The sequence below is a fragment of the Camponotus vicinus genome, unplaced genomic scaffold (genome assembly GCF_025532165.1).
Source record: "Camponotus vicinus isolate PSW18456_S1 unplaced genomic scaffold, iyCamVici1.0 SCAF_2, whole genome shotgun sequence".
NCBI lineage: Eukaryota > Metazoa > Arthropoda > Insecta > Hymenoptera > Formicidae > Camponotus > Camponotus vicinus.
In genome coordinates, this window is record NW_028141956.1 from 13324593 (window position 1) to 13344205 (window position 19613).

At 31.2% G+C, this 19613-nt stretch overlaps 4 protein-coding genes across 9 annotated transcripts; 2 read left to right on the plus strand and 2 right to left on the minus strand.

Annotated features, from left to right (window-relative positions):
• The first annotated feature begins 2408 nt into the window (after nucleotides 1-2408).
• On the plus strand, nucleotides 2409-5110 carry LOC145966755 (protein FAM50 homolog). The gene is made up of 5 exons (XM_083091087.1): nucleotides 2409-2570; nucleotides 2958-3703; nucleotides 3938-4092; nucleotides 4166-4278; nucleotides 4416-5110. The coding sequence occupies exons 2-5, from the start codon at nucleotides 3049-3051 to the stop codon at nucleotides 4534-4536; spliced, it is 1044 nt and encodes a 347-aa protein (XP_082947213.1). The 5' UTR covers nucleotides 2409-2570; nucleotides 2958-3048; the 3' UTR covers nucleotides 4537-5110.
• On the minus strand, nucleotides 4364-6887 carry LOC145966756 (CDAN1-interacting nuclease 1). 2 transcript variants are annotated; one of them, XM_083091088.1, is made up of 6 exons: nucleotides 6687-6883; nucleotides 6401-6505; nucleotides 6152-6282; nucleotides 5971-6050; nucleotides 5735-5784; nucleotides 4364-5410 (listed from the first exon to the last, which is right to left on the minus strand). In XM_083091088.1, exons 1-6 carry the CDS (start codon nucleotides 6785-6787, stop codon nucleotides 5023-5025), a joined length of 855 nt encoding a protein of 284 aa, XP_082947214.1. In that variant the 5' UTR covers nucleotides 6788-6883; the 3' UTR covers nucleotides 4364-5022. The 2 variants fall into 2 exon arrangements, with proteins under 2 accessions (XP_082947214.1, XP_082947216.1); XM_083091090.1 differs by lacking the exon at nucleotides 6401-6505 and having other exon boundaries at nucleotides 6687-6887.
• Nucleotides 6888-7017: 130 nt separating this feature from the next.
• Nucleotides 7018-10673, plus strand: LOC145966052 (uncharacterized). Of its 3 annotated transcripts, none has more exons than XM_083089783.1 (9): nucleotides 7018-7086; nucleotides 7546-7662; nucleotides 7844-8057; nucleotides 8135-8282; nucleotides 8401-8515; nucleotides 8723-8776; nucleotides 8911-9072; nucleotides 9950-10074; nucleotides 10307-10673. In XM_083089783.1, the coding sequence occupies exons 2-9, from the start codon at nucleotides 7566-7568 to the stop codon at nucleotides 10487-10489; spliced, it is 1098 nt and encodes a 365-aa protein (XP_082945909.1). In that variant the 5' UTR covers nucleotides 7018-7086; nucleotides 7546-7565; the 3' UTR covers nucleotides 10490-10673. The 3 variants fall into 3 exon arrangements, with proteins under 3 accessions (XP_082945909.1, XP_082945907.1, XP_082945908.1); XM_083089781.1 differs by having other exon boundaries at nucleotides 7038-7338; XM_083089782.1 differs by having other exon boundaries at nucleotides 7038-7238.
• A 372-nt stretch (nucleotides 10674-11045) lies between these two features.
• On the minus strand, nucleotides 11046-19340 carry LOC145966050 (putative ATP-dependent RNA helicase spindle-E). 3 transcript variants are annotated; one of them, XM_083089778.1, is made up of 9 exons: nucleotides 18955-19340; nucleotides 18108-18337; nucleotides 16087-16387; nucleotides 15528-15985; nucleotides 14882-15236; nucleotides 14609-14775; nucleotides 12886-14496; nucleotides 12361-12704; nucleotides 11046-12044 (listed from the first exon to the last, which is right to left on the minus strand). In XM_083089778.1, exons 2-9 carry the CDS (start codon nucleotides 18315-18317, stop codon nucleotides 11864-11866), a joined length of 3627 nt encoding a protein of 1208 aa, XP_082945904.1. In that variant the 5' UTR covers nucleotides 18318-18337; nucleotides 18955-19340; the 3' UTR covers nucleotides 11046-11863. The 3 variants fall into 3 exon arrangements, with proteins under 3 accessions (XP_082945904.1, XP_082945905.1, XP_082945906.1); XM_083089779.1 differs by having other exon boundaries at nucleotides 19090-19185; XM_083089780.1 differs by lacking the exon at nucleotides 18955-19340 and having other exon boundaries at nucleotides 11047-12044; nucleotides 16087-16335; nucleotides 18108-18235.
• Nucleotides 19341-19613: the final 273 nt, after the last annotated feature.

A 19613-nucleotide genomic window follows, 5' to 3' on the forward strand; every position in this document is an offset into this window, starting at 1 on the left:
TAGGCGTAGCACGGACACGCACCAAGTGGAGACATTATCGACAGTACGAGAAAATGAGTGTGCGAAATAGTTCCAACTTTGAAAATGGGTGCGAGGGGCGTTGAAAGCAGTCTCGTAAAAGGGCAACAAGTAAAACGCCGGCCTGGCCGCTCTCAGTTTTCTCTCTGCTATTGCATTTTTTTTTATCGAAAATTGATGAAAAAAATCATGTCACTAGTGATGACGTCACCACCTATCGGCCACCTATCGGAATAAATCGCTCAACGGCCAATGGTGCGAATATTCAAACAGTATATCAGCTATAATGTTTAAAACTATATGCCCGCTCACGTAAAACTATATGCCTGCTCAATTATTATATTTTATGTGTATCACAGAACATTAATTAAAATATCTTTATGATATATACTTTAGCTCAAGAGATGTTGCAAAACAATACTGCACATTTACCCATTATCATTATTACAGTATACCACAGTCTAAAATATATTGAAAAATTTTAAAAAGATATAATGGGCGGATTTGCAACACTGTTTTGCAACAACTTTTCTAGCTAAAGGATATATTGTGAAGATATTTTAATTAATGTTCTGTGATACACATAAAATATCATAATCGAGCATGCATGAGCGCGCATATAGTTTTAAACAATAGAGCTGATATACTGTTTGAATATTGGCGCCATTGGCCGATGAGACATTTATTCCGATAGGTGGCCGATAGGTGGTGACGTCATCACTTGTGAAATGTTTTTTTTCGTCAATTTGTGATAAAAAATGCAATAGTTATTAAAATAATGATGGAGCAATACGAAGCAATTAAGGAGCAATCGTTTTATGTTGAATATAATTGCCGATAACTATTAAAACATTTAGTTCCGATAAGTGGCCGATAGGTGGCGACGTCGTCACTTGTGAAGTGATTAATTTGTTAATTTTCGATTAAAAAATGCAATAATTATTAATTATAACGATGGAGCAATACAAAGCAATTAAGGAGCAATCGTTTGAGCTATAGTTTATTAAAAAATATGCACTTCCAGTGCTAACTTATTTCCGGTGCTATGACATCTCTCAGTCTTCTCTCTGCTATAGAGCTCAATGGCCGGTATTCATAGTCCGATCTTATATTTAAGATTGTCTTAAGTCTGGTCCGAGGGTGACTTAAGACCTTATTCAACCAATCAAATGGCTGCGTAGCATTTCAAGCTCGAACTTAAGACGATCTGAAATATAAGATCGGACTATGAACACCGGCCAATGTTCGAGTCTCTTGATTGCTAGGAATTTCTGGAATGTGACAAGCACCAAATAACTAAACTGAGTCCACATCTCTATGGCCGGTATTCATAGTCCGATCTTATATTTGAGATCGTCTTAAGTTCGAGCTTGAAATGCAGCCATTTGATTGGTTGAATGAGGTCGTAAGTCAACCTCGGATCAGACTTAAGACAATCTTAAGCCGGGTCTACATTGGTCGTAGCATAAGGTTGTAAAGGGTCGTCTACAATGGCCGTAGCATAAGGTTGTAAAAGGCCATAGTCGTAAGAAATTGATCAATCCCAGTTGAAGTTCAGGAGAATAATCAACTGTGATTGGTCAATTTCTTACGACTACGGCCTTACAACCTTATGCTACGGCCATTGTAGACGACGCATAAAATCTCATTCTAGACGACGCTTAATGGCCATCACACATGAAATTCCATAAGCACGTAAGACGTAAACGTAAGGAAATCGACCAATCACGGTCGAGTTTTGACCCCTTGGAGGGGCTAATACTTGACCGTGATTGGTCGATTTCCTTACGTTTACGTCTTACGTGCTTATGGAATTTCATCTGTGATGGCCATTAAGGCCGTAGTCATAAAAAATTGACCAATCCCAGTTGAAGTACAGGAGAATAATCAACTGTGATTGGTCAATTTCTTACGACTACGACCAATGTAGACCCGGCTTTAAATATAAGATCGGACTATGAATACCGGCCTATCATCTGTGGCTTCTGACGTTTCAAAGGGTGCATTCGTTTACGCAGTCGCTGCCGCAAATGTCATTTGTTTATCTATAGTTTACATCACGTATACTATAGATAAACGAATGACATCTGCGGCAGCGACTGCGTAAACGAACGCACCCAAAGATGACGTATAGGCTGCGTTCGGAAACATCACCCGAGTGCCCCCGGGTATCATTTTATCCTTGTTGTTCACCGAATGTTAAACAAGGATAAAATGATACCCTGGTACACTCGGGTGATGTTTCCGAACGCAGCTATAAGTTAAACCAATGGACATTTAATACTACATCGCTCTCATTGGACCTACTCATGAATGGTTGTTCGTGATTGGTGTATACTTTTACATTTAGATAGATTCGGAAATACACACCGAATGATCGTTCATGAACAGCTCAAATGTATATGCATCCAATGTTTTGACTGCTTATTATTTTGATTATTTCGAAAACAAATAAAAAGTGTCAAGATTTTTTGCAACTCTTTGTTTTGCAATTAGTTTCATTATATTGTACACGACTTTACAATTGACGAATTCTTAGAAATATACAAAAAGTAAGGATATTTCATTAATGACGATGAGTGCTTAGTGAATGGATAGTTTGTTTAAACCCATAAATTCCTCTTGAATATTTAAAAAGTTGTGTTGCTAGTGAGAATACATATAATATATATTATAAAAAAATATTTGATTTTAAAAAATCTTATTTGATCAAACTTTCTCATGTATACAATCACGTATCACAAACTTCGAGGTTATAAAAATATGTCGTTTTAATTAAAATATTATCTATTATGTATAAAAGTGTATGAAATTAAAATTAACATAAATTTCTAGATTAATTTTGAAAGCTTGTGTATGTGTGTTTGTTTGTATATTTATATCTTTAAAAAATGATACTTATTTTATGATGTTTTAACTTTTATATTATCTTTATTTAGGATTTTTATTCATAAAAAATTTTGTGGAGACATCAAGAGGTTCATTTATTTATTGTAAAGAGTAGATAATTCAAGTTTGATCTTACAAAATATGGCGCACTACAAAGGAGCAGCCAGTGAAGCTGGCCGAGCTATGCAGTTAATGAAGAAAAGAGAAATTGCGCAGCAAGAAATAGAACTACGAAAAAAGAAAATTGAAGATGACTTAAAAATTCATAATATAGAGAATAAATTTGCAACTCATTATAATGCCGTTGAACAACAATTGAAAACTTCCACGATTGGATTAGTTACATTGAATGAGATGAAAGCCAAACAGGAAAACATAGTGAAAGAACGTGAAAGAAAACTTGCTCAAAAGGAAAGAGAAAAAGAACAGGAAAAGGAAAGGGCACTGGCGGCAAAACAAGCGGAAAAGAATAAACAGAAAAGACAAATTCAAGCTTTATCCTTTAACTTAGATGAAGAAGAGGAAACCGAAATCTCGGATGATGATACAAATAAATCTGAAAAATCGGAAAATATGCAATGCAATGAGTCTGTTATTAAAAAGATTAAGAAAAATCCAGATGTAGATACAAGTTTCTTACCAGATAGAGAAAGAGAGGAGGAAGAAAATAAACTTAGGGAGGAATTAAGACAAGAATGGGCTAAAAAACAGAATGCACTGAAGGAAGAAGAAATTGAAATTACATTCAGCTATTGGGATGGATCTGGTCATCGTCGAAGTGTTATAATGAAGAAAGGTAAACATTTTAATACATATTAAAACAATACCTAAAAAAAAATTCTTAAAACAATATCTAATATATATATATGTGTATGTTGTATATGTATATAACAATTATAGACTGCCGATGGAGTATTGCCATTGGAAACATTTTTATAATCTTTTTATAGTTCTTTTTCCATCATTTTTGACAAGCATAGTAGCATCATATAATAAATTCTATTGCAAATAAATTTTTTTTCTTCTGCAGGTAATTCTATTTATCAGCTTCTTCAAAGATGTTTGGAAGTATTAAGGCGTGAATTTAGTGAACTTAAAACAGTAATGGCAGATCAATTAATGTATGTTAAAGAAGATCTTATTTTGCCACATCATTACACATTCTATGATTTCATTGTAACTAAGGTAAGAGAGTATTTATATATATAGATTCATAAAACAATATTACAATGCTTCCATCTTATTTATATGTGATTAGGCACGAGGCAAGAGTGGTCCTTTATTCACATTTGACGTTCACGATGATATTCGAGTTATGCATGATGCTTCTGTTGAAACCGAGGAATCACATGCTGGAAAAGTATTACTCAGGTATTTATTATTAAAATATTTATCTAATTGCATTATATATATATATATATATATATATATATATATATATATATATATATAGTGTTTTTATTTTCATTTATATATCTTACATAATGTAATTTTTTAAATATTTTTAGATCATGGTATGAAAGAAATAAACATATCTTCCCAGCGAGTAGATGGGAACCCTTTGATCCAACAAAAAGTTATGACAAATATACAGTATCAGATAAAAATAAAAAGAAAGATAAAATTTGATAAATTTTGTTTTGATGGATTATTTAACATAAAACAAGAATATTTATCATATTCTGTTACATTCAATTTTGAGTTTGGATGCACAAATGAATATCTGTAAAACATTAATTTTACAATTGTGCAGAGATAGCTTTTTTCTAGATAAATAATTCCTTATAATATCGTAAAATATATGTATATATCTATAGCGATATATTTTTATTTTGATTTTGTGATTTAATTTATTTATTCATCTATATAATATATTTATATATTTCAAAATTGAGGTTTATCAACAGGAAAAAAATAAATATTTTAATCATTTGAATATGATTATGTAATCAGTATAAAAATATAAAACAGTATTTATCTATTTAATAAAAGTCAGAAAAAAATATGATGTTAATCCATGATAGACATTGTCGAGAAATCTATTTACAAATTAGACGAATCGTCATTTTGAAGACAATCGTATGACAATGGATAAATGCAATGTATCGATAATAATCATGTACTATTGGTAGGCTTGATACAAGCTGGATCCATGTATGTAATATTTTCGGGAAAGTGATCCATTATAATGAATTTCTTCTCAGTCGATTTGTTTAGACTCTCAAGAAATCCAAACCAATAAATAACAAGTCCAGATCCGAATCTATTCCAATAACTCAAGAACTGTTCCTTTATATACTTTTGATGAACTTCCACATTGCCAAATCGAGCCTTAGATTCAATCCAATTTATTACACAGCCATTCACTGCAATTGGAACTTCCAGTTTGATGTCTGGAGTCTTATCATATCCTCGTAATCGTAAATGTTCCTCATTACGGAATGCAATATTTCTTTGTATTAAACAATCTTGAAGCTTTATTTCATACTCTTGTCCTATACAACTGAAAAAATAAATGTAATCTTCCTATGTAATGATGTATATTAAAATCCATTGTAAATCTGAGAATTAATCAATTTTATTGTGTTTTGCAATTTAGTAGTAATAATTATGTCACAATTTTATATACAACAAAATTGATAAACGTAAAAAATATAGAAGAACAAGTATCAGAATTTTTAATAAAAATTTAAAATATTATATAATTTACTTTCTTTAAAATGAAGATAAAAGTTTTTTTTATTGAAGATTGATGATAAAACATAATTCTATTTAACAAGAAAATTATATAGTTATATATTTTCTAACTGCAATGAAGGATACTTACATCCCCATAGCATCAGCTACAGGACCATACAGATCGTCATATAATATACACTGAAAAGAAAACATTAAATCATGAATTCTTTTAAAAATGTTACTTCCTTTCAAAGTATTTAAATTAATAATTTATATTGTAATTAAATACATTAGGTTTGCTAAAATACTGGTCATCAAAATAAAGTATGTAATATACCCTTATACTTTTATGAGACACTATATATTATTTCTTAAACTGATTACCAGGTAAATTTCATATGCAAGATCTTTATCTCCAATGAGTGTAGTATCCTTAAACAGCTTAGTAATTATATTTTTTGACACTGAAATATAATATATTTAATATATTTTTAATTCTAACTCAAAGTTTGTTAATTATTCTGTATGGTTTATTCTCTATCATCATTAATTATTCACTATATACCATTTGCATTATTACACATGCAGTATTTCTCCAAAACATTACGTGCTAATAAGGCTGGTGCAGCATCAATATTTTTTGCCATTCTCAATAAAATACCTGTTGGTTCCCCATTCTGTACTGCCTCCAAATAACTAAAATTTGTAAAAAAAACACAATATAAAAATGAGATCATTGCAATTTAAAAAATTATATTTTTCTGAAAAAATATTTATACAAAAATCTACAATGATCTTATTAAACACAATTTACCTGTCGTAATAACTTTTATTGTTCCCAAATAATTTAATATGATTAACCTTCATTTTCTGTTGTATCTCTAAAGATAAAATGCTATGCAATGTGTTTGAGTGGATGCTGTATAAATAAGAAAAAGATTTTTAGTGTTTTAATATTTTAAAAATCACATATGAACACAGTAGAAATGACATGATTGATAATGTGTCTAATTGCAAATTATTTATAAATCAGAAAATTATGTTTAACTTTACTATTTATTTTTTTTTACTGATACATTATTAAAAAAAGAACTGTTTACTCATTATATTTTTCCTTCAGCATTTTGGCACAATCTTTCGACAGCCCTCGAAAATTACGAATTGTCGTTGTAATCTCGTTATACGTCTCGATCTTCATCATTTATATTATTAAACAAGAAAATGTGCTAAAAAAATAGTATTGTTTATTGTATCTGGTACTATCAGCTGATTTAGGGCAACTTTTATGTTGAATTCTAAAATTTATTCGAGTAGCATAGTTTTGATTGACCAATCAGGATAAAAAAAAATTTATTTCTTTTGCCTTGACTGGCCAATCGAAAGCTACTTTACTTCAAGGAGTAAATTTTAGAACATATTGTAGCATAGAATTGATTGGTCCCGTCTATGTATTTTATGTCTATGGATATACTGGTTTAAAGGATGGCGAAAACACAATTTGTATAAATATTATACCGATAAATCGGGTTATAAAATAGTTTTATCGTTATGTTCTTAGGAAATTAGAGAATAGATATTATGGGCTAAGATACGAAAGGCTCGTTTATATCATAGACACGTTTATATAAGACAAACGAGTGTCACTTTTTAAGGTTATCTAAATAATATTTGTATGATTTCTTTCTCCCATCTTTCACATCTGGATAATTTAAAACAGGATCGTTTTTACAAATTATCCAAGATATATTTAACGTATGTGCATCACATAATTCTTACTCCACACGATAAATTCTTTTGATATCACCTTAAATTATTTGCAACTGTTGAGATCCACTAAATCCTGAATTTACAATAGTTGCGCATATATAAAGAAACAAATTGTTATATGTATTATATATAATGTAATAAATACGCAATATTATAAAAAGAAAGAGAGAAAGTGTGTGTGTCTGTGTGTAGAATAATATTAGGACAAAAAGATGCCGGCAATGCTAGTTGGACCACCTCAACCCAGTGAACAAATGTGGCAGGCATTAAAAATTCACATTATGAGAGAACGACAACGAAAGAAACAGGGTAAATGAGAAAAATTTTTCTCTCCATTACTAAACACTTACACCTATTTATTGACATATGTTTTCTTTGTTTTAATTCAAATTTATATATAAAAACTTCTTTTCTAGATATAATTGTATTGATCTCTTTCTAAGAGTCAACTTTTTTTAGTAACATTTTACATACATATGTTATATCCCAGAACAAGAAGCTGATGCAGAAGAAGAGCGTTTACGTAAGGAAAGAGAGCGACAACAGAAACAAGATGTGATGACATTAGGAGAAACACGAGAACAAATCTCTACCTTGGAGAATGAATTAGCCCAATTAAAAGATGAGAAACATCAGTTGTTTTTACAATTGAAAAAGGTTCTAAATGAGGATGATAGAAGACGACAACTTATAAAGGAAACTAGGTTTGTACCATTCTTTGCAGTCTTTGCAAAAATCATATTCAAGGATAAAATTTATGTAAAAAGATTTTATTTTTCAGTGTTTCTTCAGAAGTCTTAACAACAGTAGGAGGATATCCAGCAACAGGTCCAAGAGTGGTACATCCTCAATTGTTTTTACCAATAACACGAAGCAGCAGTCCTCTTTACAAAGTTGCAGTTGGTGCTCCAACACATCTGTTACCGAGTGTATGTGTAATGTATCTTATATATATATATATATATACATATACATATATACACTTCATTGTAAAAATCTTATATATTTTGATAATAAAATAATTCACTTATATATCTTTGTTTATAGGGCACCTTAAAAAGGACTCATAGTCCATCACCACCACCTATTGCATCTCCATACCATAGCGCATATGGATATAAACCACCACCATCCATTCCAAATTACAATCCCCCTCCTCCTAGTGAGTATATAAAAGTCACACTTATTGCCATACATGTATTTTGCAAACAACTGGTTGTATTTCTTTTATTAGCAATAATCAAAATCTAAAAAAAAGGTTAAGTTAAAATGTAAAACAAATTAATTTTCACAGACTGCAATCTTTTTACAATATCTTTAATAATGCATGATGGCATTAAACTATTTTATTATATCTGTACTTTTGTAGAATCTGAGGAAGCTGCTAGACGATCTAATGATTCTCGAGCAGTTCTTTGGAACAGTAAGTGGATAAATTTTTGTTTATGACTAGTTTTGTGTCATTTTATTTTTGTCAAGAAATGTAAGAACGCACACTATTCGTTTTATATTAGCAAATATTTTACTCATCTTGTGTATTTTCTTTTCATTCAACAGAAAATAATCAATATTCCGCGTCGAATTTTTACTCGACGCCTACAGGCCAGAGTGTTTACAGTTATTCTGCACCTGTGTCACAACCGTCCCGAGAATCCTCAGAATCAGCTAAACCTGTTTATCTTTCGGGAGGTAGAACACCATTAGCTACACATCAGACTGGTAATATTAACTATCAATGTCAATTCTTATATTATTTCACAGAGTATATAATTCTTAAATTTCTTTCATTGAATAGACATGTATATTTTTTATATTTCTCGTTAAAGATAACGAACTCTATTAAATCTTCATTTTTATAGAATGATGTATTTAATAAAAAAGCCTAAAAGAAAAACACAGAAAAACACAGACAAACTAATTTAAAGAATAAAAATATACTACAAAGATTTTCGGCTTTTCTCGATATATATTGAAGACTTATATTGAGATCAAAAAATATTTTATATAGAAGTTTATTCATAAAAATATTTCTAATTAATTACACCAATAAAATTAAATAAAATTAAAAAAAAATTTTTTTTTTTAATTAATTTTTGAAAGGAATTCGCGAGGTTTCCATATTGGTCTTTCTTTCTTCTTTTTTTGCGAGATCAATATAAAAAAGAAAGGGAGAAAATACTGTTCCCAGCAAACATCAAATAACAGTTATATAACTGTTAGTTATAATTTCCCACTCAACAATATAACTGTTACATAACAGCTATGTTATGTAACTGTTATATTGTTGAGTGGGAAATTACAACTAACAGTTATATAAATGTTACTTGGTGTTTGCTGGGTTATAATCATTATACTTAAAATCAAGATATAAATTCTAAATGAAAAAGATGATCTGATGAAATAAAAATAATAATTCTATCATTTTATTCTTATTTGATGTATAAGAAACATTTTATTGGGCTCCTTGTTAATTACTTCACTATTTTATAATATGTGCAATTCTAATATTTAATAGTAGAGCATTACAAAGAGACAGAAGTAATAAAATCTCACAAACTTTTGTCCTTTACTTATATAAATTATACATGTTTTACAGCATATGTAACTAATTTACACTCGATGGAACATAAAGGTGCTTATGGTGAGGATAAGTTTTATCTGCGACCGACGAATCATGTTACTGTCCATGGTGGAGCTATTCCGATTCAACAACCACCTCAGGTTATATCTTAAATATTATTATTTCTTCGTATGTTTGAATTTTTTTAGAAAAATAGGAAAAAATAATGCTGATGAATTTCAAACAACATACATCTAAAATTTGCAGCTTCATATATTCCGCGTGCACATAATATTCATTATAATAAAATACACTCATAATGAAAAAACTGAAATAACTGTAATTACATATATTTGTATATAATTGAATTTTTATCGTTATCTATAAATGCAGGGTGCAAAAACAGGAGGAATTACTTCAGGTTATCCTGTACGAGCACCTCAACCACCCCCTGGTCCATATCCACCGGCACCATCACCATCTCCTGGTACTTATGTCAGCGGCGCGGCTGCTAACGTACCTGGTAGGCTATTATATACACAACCTGGAGCTCGTTATCTTCAACGAGAAATATAAAAAATACACATGTCTATTCAATGAAAGAAATTTAAGAATCTGTTAAAATAATGGAATCACTAATAAGTAGATTTCAGACTGCATTAATCATCTATCATTGTTGATATCACGACGTGTCATTGCAAGCAAATCCGGAAATTTTGATTTTGTAATGAATGAATTTATAAATTATTTATAATTTTTAGTTGGTATTAAAAAATGATTCTAAAGAATTTCTCACATATATATTCATATAGAGTAATTCTCTCATGCAGGTATAAAATATTGCAGTCTAAATGGTAAATTGATAGATATGAATTGATTGATAAAGACGAAATATTTATTTCCTAGAATTCTGTAATTATAATTGCCTCATTTTCATGCTTAAAAAAAAATTAAAAAATAATTTATGCACTCTTATTTTTATTTAAAGGAATGAATATCTTTAAATCTGCAAAAATATGAATGCAATAAATTGTGACATATTACTAAAATATAAATAAATTTATATATATTTATTAACTAATTTGTCGTAAGCAATTTTTATTTTTTTTCGGATTTAAATTTATTTTAGTTAATTATGTAACATGTCTTCATTTGATCAAATTCTTCTTCTTAAATCATCAAATTAAAGAGTCTTTCAGCACATTCATAATTTACATTTTAGCATACTATACTCTTGGAGACAGGGAGATAAGTAGATAATTCTTTTCTGTTTTAGTTTTTAGGATAAATTCAGTTGTAAGTTTAGCTATTTTTATAAAAAAAAAAAAAAAAAAACAGACGTCCTTCACAACTTTTATAGGAGAATGAATATAAAATATCTATCTTATAAAATTTTATTATGAAATATACTATCGTCATTTGAAAAATGTATGAAAACAAATTTTATTATAAAATATAATTTTGTTATTTGATAAATGCATGAAAACATATTATGAAACATAATTTTGTCATTTGGTAAAACACTAATACAATATATATGTAATACACTTATATGAAAAATACTTACATATTTATGTATGTTTATATATATTAGTAAATTAATTTCGGAAATTATTAAGATAACAAAATAACAAAGTAATATGCTCAATTGTGAAAAATAAAAAGAAAATGTATTGTACAAAGAGCAATTATATGTCTCTTCATAATATATGTATTGTAAAAAGGGCAATTGTGTCTCTTTTTACAATATATACTCGTAAGCTTTTAGGAATATAATGACTAATAACATTTTACTTTTAATTATTATGTATAACAAACTTTGGTTTCGTATAATGCTAAATAAAAACTAAACACGATCAAATAAAAAATTAAATATATAATATGTGCATAAAAATATACTTTATAAAATAAAAAAAGAGAAAATGTAACTGCAATCTTATTTATTACATATTATAGTCTCATTTTGCTTAGAAGACTCTGCAGATCTTCTCCAAATTCAGTCGTATCTATCATTCGTTGTTTTGTTGTATGTTGCTCCGAACATAAATGTGCACGAAGATCGATAATACCATATACTTCTATTTGACACAATTTACAGTAAACGGGTGCGATACTTGTCTCACGCGGATCCCTGTGCACATGATACAAAAAAAATTAATATTATTAATAATTGATTAGACAATTAATACTTGATTAAATTATAAAATAACAATTGATTATTCAACAGCCCAATATATAACATTATCGAAAAATTTTGTATTATTAACATAATACAAAATTTTTTTTAATAATACAAAATAATATGCGACATTATATTTGACTTTAAAACGATTCACAACAGATACATATTATAAATAATAATATGGATGACAACATGTTATTAAAAGTTAGTAGACATTTATTACATAGAGATTTTAGAGAAATATAATGAAAATGAATGTACATACTCATGAGCCAGAAATTCCAATTCTAGTAAATGCTTGATTATTTCTTCAAGTTTATCGTTTTTTTCGTTCAACTCTAACGCTTTGTGTAGACGGTATATATTACTTTTTCTCAAAGTTTCTCGAGCAGGCTCCAAAAATAGAGTTCCATCATATAAATCCCATTTGTTGAAATTATTAATTAAGATGGGATCTTGTGTCTTACGGGGTTTATATATCACTTCCTTGAATGCGTTCTTAATTTGATTCTGGCACTTTATAGTCAGTTCATTTTGAGTCTCTTCGTCTATATGGTCGGTTTCATTAAAATGCATTGCGACATTCATCCAGTGGCGCAATTTATTTATCTGTAAAAGAATTTTTATACAATTAGTATATATTAAAATTGTCTTGATTTTATTTATATACTAAATAAATATTTCTCACAAAAAAAACTCCCAGATACTTTATTTAAGTACATTGATATAATGCTAATAGTATGCATATTGTGTAATGTATGAAAATGTTGAAATATTTTAAATGACGTACCATTCGCAAATCGTTCATCGTGATTTCGATGTCGAATATAATCTGCAAATCATGCTCCGGAAATAAACTTTTCTCTGTAGAAGGATCAAATCCTAGTCCGCATAGAGCACCCGTGTAATGAGTGCCCAAAGGACTACGTCTTAATTCCATGTACGGCGTAAAAATTAAAGTGATTAATGACGCGAGACCAGGCATATTGGGCAAGAGAGTTGTATTTCGTAAGATCAAACGCGCAATATTCTTGGTACTTTGACTAATATTTTGCGCTACGAGAATAAATCCTCTTGGATTATCCATACAGGTATCGAGTAGAACGGAATTCACTGACGTGGTATCCACGGTCACAAATTTCGACGTTCCCATGTTCACTAGATGAACCAGTTGAGTTTCTATCGGTGAAAAGGGACCTTGCAATATCACCTTTGAATGATACTTGGATTGTTCTGGTAATTCTGGATATGGCTTTTTATCATACATGTATCGTTTATACAGCGGTTCTTGCGGATCAGGAGAGAAAACGATTTTTCCGTAATCCTTCGTAAGACCGAGTGTCTCGGCTCGATGACGCGCGTCTATTTCGCTTAACAATTTTATTTCGATTGGAATCCGACACTGTCTCATCTTAAGACAATTTTGAACGAACGAATAATTATCGAGCACGCGATTCTTCCCTTCATATTCGATGTAAACACGGCTCGATCCATCAAAGGATACCGTTATGTCTTCGTGATTTTCGAGCCCTAAATGCTGTCCGAAGATTTCCTGAAATCTTTTGGAGTACAGCGATCCAGGCTGATGCAACGGCCATCCTCGTAAAACGACGGTATTCATCGGATCGCGGAACGACAGTAGTTTCTCTATATTGTATTTGTAATCTTCCACTTTCTGTGGAAACTTGACGAAATAGTTTGGATAGAATGCGCCGGCAATTATTATTTTAATTATAAAAGTCCGATCGATACAAAGACTCTCCCAAGTGTTTTTATTGCTTCCCATGGTTTCTTTTATGCCAAAAGGGCGTAATTTCATCGTTAGCTCAGCTATAAAGGCATCGATCTCGCGCAGTGATTTCACGCGGAGACTCTTTCGCTTAGCCCATTCTCTTTCCTCCTGCTGATTAGTTATACGACGATTCGCTTTATCATTTCGCCATACCTTGAAGGCGTTCAAACACGCTATGCTATCACTATCCGATTTAGCGGCCCAATACAACTTCTCATTATAAGTTGATTCTAATTCGTGAAAATCAATATTGAATATATCTTTGACAGACATAGTGGCTGCGATAATGATCGCGTCTTGCAGAATACCGAAGATATGACCCAAGACAATTAACTTCGATACACGTATGTCTAACGGAAGGGCGGCCATTACACGACCTAGAGGCGTCAGCTCTCCGTCAAATTCCTGAAGGTTTTGGCCACTATCAAATAACGCACCTACTTCCTTCAATAATAACATAGTGTTTCGTAAATTACTTAGATTCGGTGGATCCAGAGAAAGAGCAAGCAGAGCTTTTGGTTCACCCAAGTTCAATATTTTTGTCTTGAGAATTATATTTGCAAGCGGAGTTCTGAGCATTTCCGGAATAGTTTCTTCCGGTAGTACTGTCTGCAATTTTCAGGATAATATAATTATATAATTTAGAAATTGTATTTCCGTATAAGAGAAAATATAGTCGAATTGTTAGAAGTTTATGTTTCATGTAAAAAATGAAGCTTACCTCATAGAATGACCTTGGCACCATTCTATATACTCTACCATCCATTAGACGACCTGCGCGACCAGCACGTTGTTGGCAATTTGATTTGCTCGCCCAACAAAGCTGTAGACATTGATAATTGGATCTAGAGTCAGTCATAAGAAGTTTTGTCAAGCAAAAATCAATCACTAAAAACAAAAAAGAGAGCTAAATAAATAATTTTTTAAATAAAAATAAAAATGACAAGAGTTTTAACAAACAAGTATCGTTTATTTTCGATTGATGATAATGTACCGTATTTAACGTCTGGCACAGTCACGCTACTTTCAGCGATATTAGTCGATAGTATGATACGTCGGAAATCTTTCGGTGGCTTTTTAAATATATTTTCTTGGTCTTCGGTTGAGATCAATGAGTGTAAAATAATTATATCCCAGTTCGCATTCGCGTATTTTGCTGATAAAAGCTCAGAACGTAATTCTTCGATTTCAGGTAATCCAGGCAAAAATATTAACACAGCATGTCTTTCATATATACTCTCTGAATCATTACTCTTTTTATCAATACGATCAAAAATAAGTATAATACGTGCACAAAATTCAGCCATATCATATGTAAAGCTTGGTGTATCGTTGATTAGTTTAGGTATCTATCAAAAAAAGAACACTTTTCATTAGTCTTCGGTTAAAATCATGAGAAAAAAAAGGGAGACGAATTATTTGTTAATAGCATTGATTATATGTGTATTCAAAGGATAATATCCATTTACAAAAAAATTAGCAAAGTTTGTATAGATTAATAATTGGAATAAAGATATGCAATAACTTTTGATTTAAGAATTTTGATTAATAAAAAATTCTGTTAACATTTTCTTTTGCTTCATACAAAACAATGATAATGTTTATTTTCAAATATTTGTAGTTAGAAAATATATACTTACATTACCCAAATTTTCTATTTCATCTATGTAATATATAGAAACGTTGTAAGGGCTACGCTGCGGTATATCGACAATAGGTGTTGGCAGAAGCTTATTTTCCACAGGTGAGGAAAAATATACAGCAAATTTATCTACGTCGATTGTCGCAGACATTAATATAACTTTAATTTCTGTGGAATTCGTACGCAATAACTTTTTTACTACAAGCAAAAGAAAATCCATGTCTTCGTCGCGCTCGTGCACTTCATCCAGTATAACATGAGTGTATTCCATCATATGCTTCTTATTTATAAACTTGTGCAAGAGCACACCGGTCGTGCAGTACGTTATACGAGTGTCGCGACATGTATTCTTTATTAGGCCCATTTGATATCCCACGAGCGTACCGACAGGCCATTCTCTTTCCTGGCTGACCCGTTTTGCAATGCTCAAAGCGGCGATACGTCTCGGCTGCGTTACTGCAAAATGCACAGATTTTCATATCAAAATGTTAATAAAATTAAAACAATATTTTGTGATAGCTAAATATTTAAAGAATGCAATCTCAGATAAGACATACCCACAATGTTACAGTGTTGATTTTTTTCAAATGCGGCATCAAGAATAAACTGAGGTACTTGTGTCGTTTTTCCACAGCCTGTGGAACCACGGATAACAACAACAGAATTGCTAGCAATCATGGTTACAATTTTATCTCTCATAGAAACAATAGGTAAATTAGTCTTGGGTCGATAAGCAAAGTTGTAGGTTTTATAAATTTGAGCAGTATTTCCTTGTTTCAATCTTTCTTCTTCAAATGCAGTGATTTCTGACATATTGTCCAAGAGATTATTTTTATTAAAAATGAGATTATGTTTCAACTATAAAAGAAATGGTAGAAAAGACAAAATAATTGCAAAAATGATAACATGATTATATAATTATAGTGCTATATTACCCGTAAATATAAGAGAAAGGGGTGGAGCGCAGTTTAATGAACAAGATAAAGGAAATTTACAATGCGACGGAGGTGACAATAAGGACGAAGGATGGGTTCACAAGGGGCTTCAAGACGAAGAAAGGTGTTAGGCAAGGCTGTGTGATGAGTCCTGCTCTGTTCAACTTATACATTGCGGACATTGATAAAGTTTTAGAAAAGCGTGGCTAGGAGGTGTAGAACTAGGAGTGAGAGTGTGGTCATTAGCATACGCGGACGATATGGTTTTGGTAGCGAAAAATAGAGAGGCTTTATTAGATATGATGAGTATGTTAAAAAGATTTTTAAAAGAAAGGAAATTAGAATTAAATACAGAAAAAACAAAAGTGCTGGTATTTAATAATAAAGGTGAAAAAGGCAGAAAAGCATGGAAATAGGACAACAAAATAATAGAGGAAGTAGAAAATTTCAAATATCTGGGATTCACGTTTAATAAGAAAGGTAATTATGCCGATCATATAAAAGAACTGAATAGGAAAGGAAGAATCGCTGCAAATAGGGTTTGGGGTTTAGGAGAAAGATTATGCAAAGATGATTTTTATAGGAGATGGATGCTTTTTAAGTATCTAGTGAAAAGTGTAATGGAGTATGGAGCAGAGATATGGGGGTGGAGTGAAAAAAAGGAGTTGGAAAAAGTCATGATGGATTATGTAAGATGGGTGTTTAGGCTAGATTTTTACACACCAAGGTATGTTATATTAAGGGAACTAGGATTGGAGAAATTAAAAATTGGTTGGGGTATAAGAACCATGAGGTACGAGAAAAGAAGCAGAGAGAAACAAGACCGAAGTTTAGTAAGGGCATGTTGGGATGAAAAGGACATAATGGCTAAAAAGAAAAAGGATGTATATAATTTGGAAGAGAAAGATTTTATAATAACAATGGTTGGAGCTCAGAAGTAATAAAAGAATTAAATAATGAAGGTAAAAATACTGAAGGCTTAGTAAGAATAAGGGAACAGGACATTCAAGGGCAAATAATAAACAGTAAAATAGCAGAGACAAGGTATAATACAAGGTACAAAGAGATAGAGGTGAGAAACGAAACACCCAGTTATTTATTAAAAGAAAACCTGGATAAAGTAAAAATAGGAGATGAGATTAGAGTGATGGTAAAATTAAGATGCGGCAATTTAGAGGATACAAATAAATATTGGCTGGACGAAGAAGATACGAAATGTAGATTCTGCAAGATAAGTAGGGACAACTTAGACCATTATATAAGCGAGTGCAATATCACAAGTAAGTGGTTTGAGATTCTAGGTAGGAATAACAAAGAAAGACTACAGAATACATGCGATGACAAATTCAGAGTGGAAAAAGGAAAGGTGTTAAATAGATTATGGAAAGGGAGAGAGGAATGCTAAAAAAGATAGGATAAAGGAAGAGAAAAATAAGGAAGAGAAATGGGGAAGGAGCGTGAGTAGGAGCAGTAATGGAAATAGTTTTAAAAATATAACGGTTGTAAATAATAATGTATTGCGGCGTTTATGTAAAGAGGAAAGAGGGATGATGTGTAGATGGATGTGTGTTCTTTTAAGTAAGAAATGTAAACCAAGTCCTTTTCTTGGCGTATAGCTAAATAAATAAATATTATTATATTACCCGTAAATATTCTTCATCACTCTTTTGCCTGTATTCCTTTATGTAATCAGTTTCTGATTCTGTGCTATTTTCTTTGGCATGAGATTCTGCATGAAATAAAACTTTATCATCCCTTACTTCTTTTCGACTAGTAGGACATGGCATCACTATTTTGAAAGGCGTAGTTGATTTGTACATATTCAGGATATTGTCCACCAAATTGCCACTCATTGTTCTAACAATTTATTGACCTGTTTAATTACAGAGAGTTAAAATCACAAAGCTGAAGAAAAGTTTTATAAATTTTTATATTACGCTTCTCAAAAGTAATTTATAAAGACAATTTGTCACTAATATCAAATTAGAAAGCATATACTTTTACATTTGTATAACGTACACACATTATACATACATACATATATATATATATATATATGTATAGAAAAAAAAATAAATAAAATGATAGAAAATAAAATGTATAGAAATACATATAACAAGCGTATAATCTATAACTAACTACTCTAAAGGAAAAGAAATTTTACGTCTTTTTATGAGTATAGGCGATTTTTGGCGTCACTGTGGTATATCAACCAAAGTATACCAGATTCTACCAGAACATTTTCGCGCGTTTGGTAGTTTGTGGTAGAGGCATGGCTAGTCGTTTTGGTATCTAGCTGGTTGATACCACGCTATATCAAAAATGAAGCAGGGTACAAGATGTTATGTACCAGAATAAGCTCCGCCTCTACCAAAAACAACCTTGGTACATGTACCAAACTATCGCCAAAAATCACCTTATATGTTCTAAGATTATAATAACATTGTTCGCAAATACAACATAAATTAGAGAAAATATTTGCACACGTACGTTATCGTAATATATTTCTAAACAATATACAACGATTTACTGATAATGACGATGCAAGTACATAAGTACTAGTGAGTAAATATGAATTAGAATTTATTTTTCTGCGCCTTTTTTCCTCTCTTTTCTTTCATATACCTTTCCCAAATTATTTTCGCAAGGTTAGAATACCGTTGTGCCGGGAACAGAAGGTACCGCATTCAAATCCTTCGAGAATCGCAATATCGCTTTTTCGATAAATCACGAAGCAAATTATAGAAGATGGGCCTGACTTGACTTTTCAGATTCAATTGATAATTGGACGAAGAGATCCTCATTCCTCTTGTTTTCATTGGTCAATCAAGTGATTCCAAGCGTGATATATATATTTCAACGCCAGATGGAGCGCACGCAAAACTGTTTATTCGTTCCACTCTCGTCATCGCGATTGTTTGTGCCCAAAAGTGAATCTCGCGCGCGAAAAGTCATCACGAGTGTCTCGATAAACTGGAATGTTTATCGCGTAAATGCATCGAACATCGGCTTGCTAGTCGATTCGAATTGCTTGGAAATAATGTTGCATCCGAATAGATTTCGAATCGCGTCGCGACGATTCGCGAGAACTGTCACCCAAGTGACAGTTGACGCAAGTCGCGCGTATCCACAAGTAACGCGCACTCCCC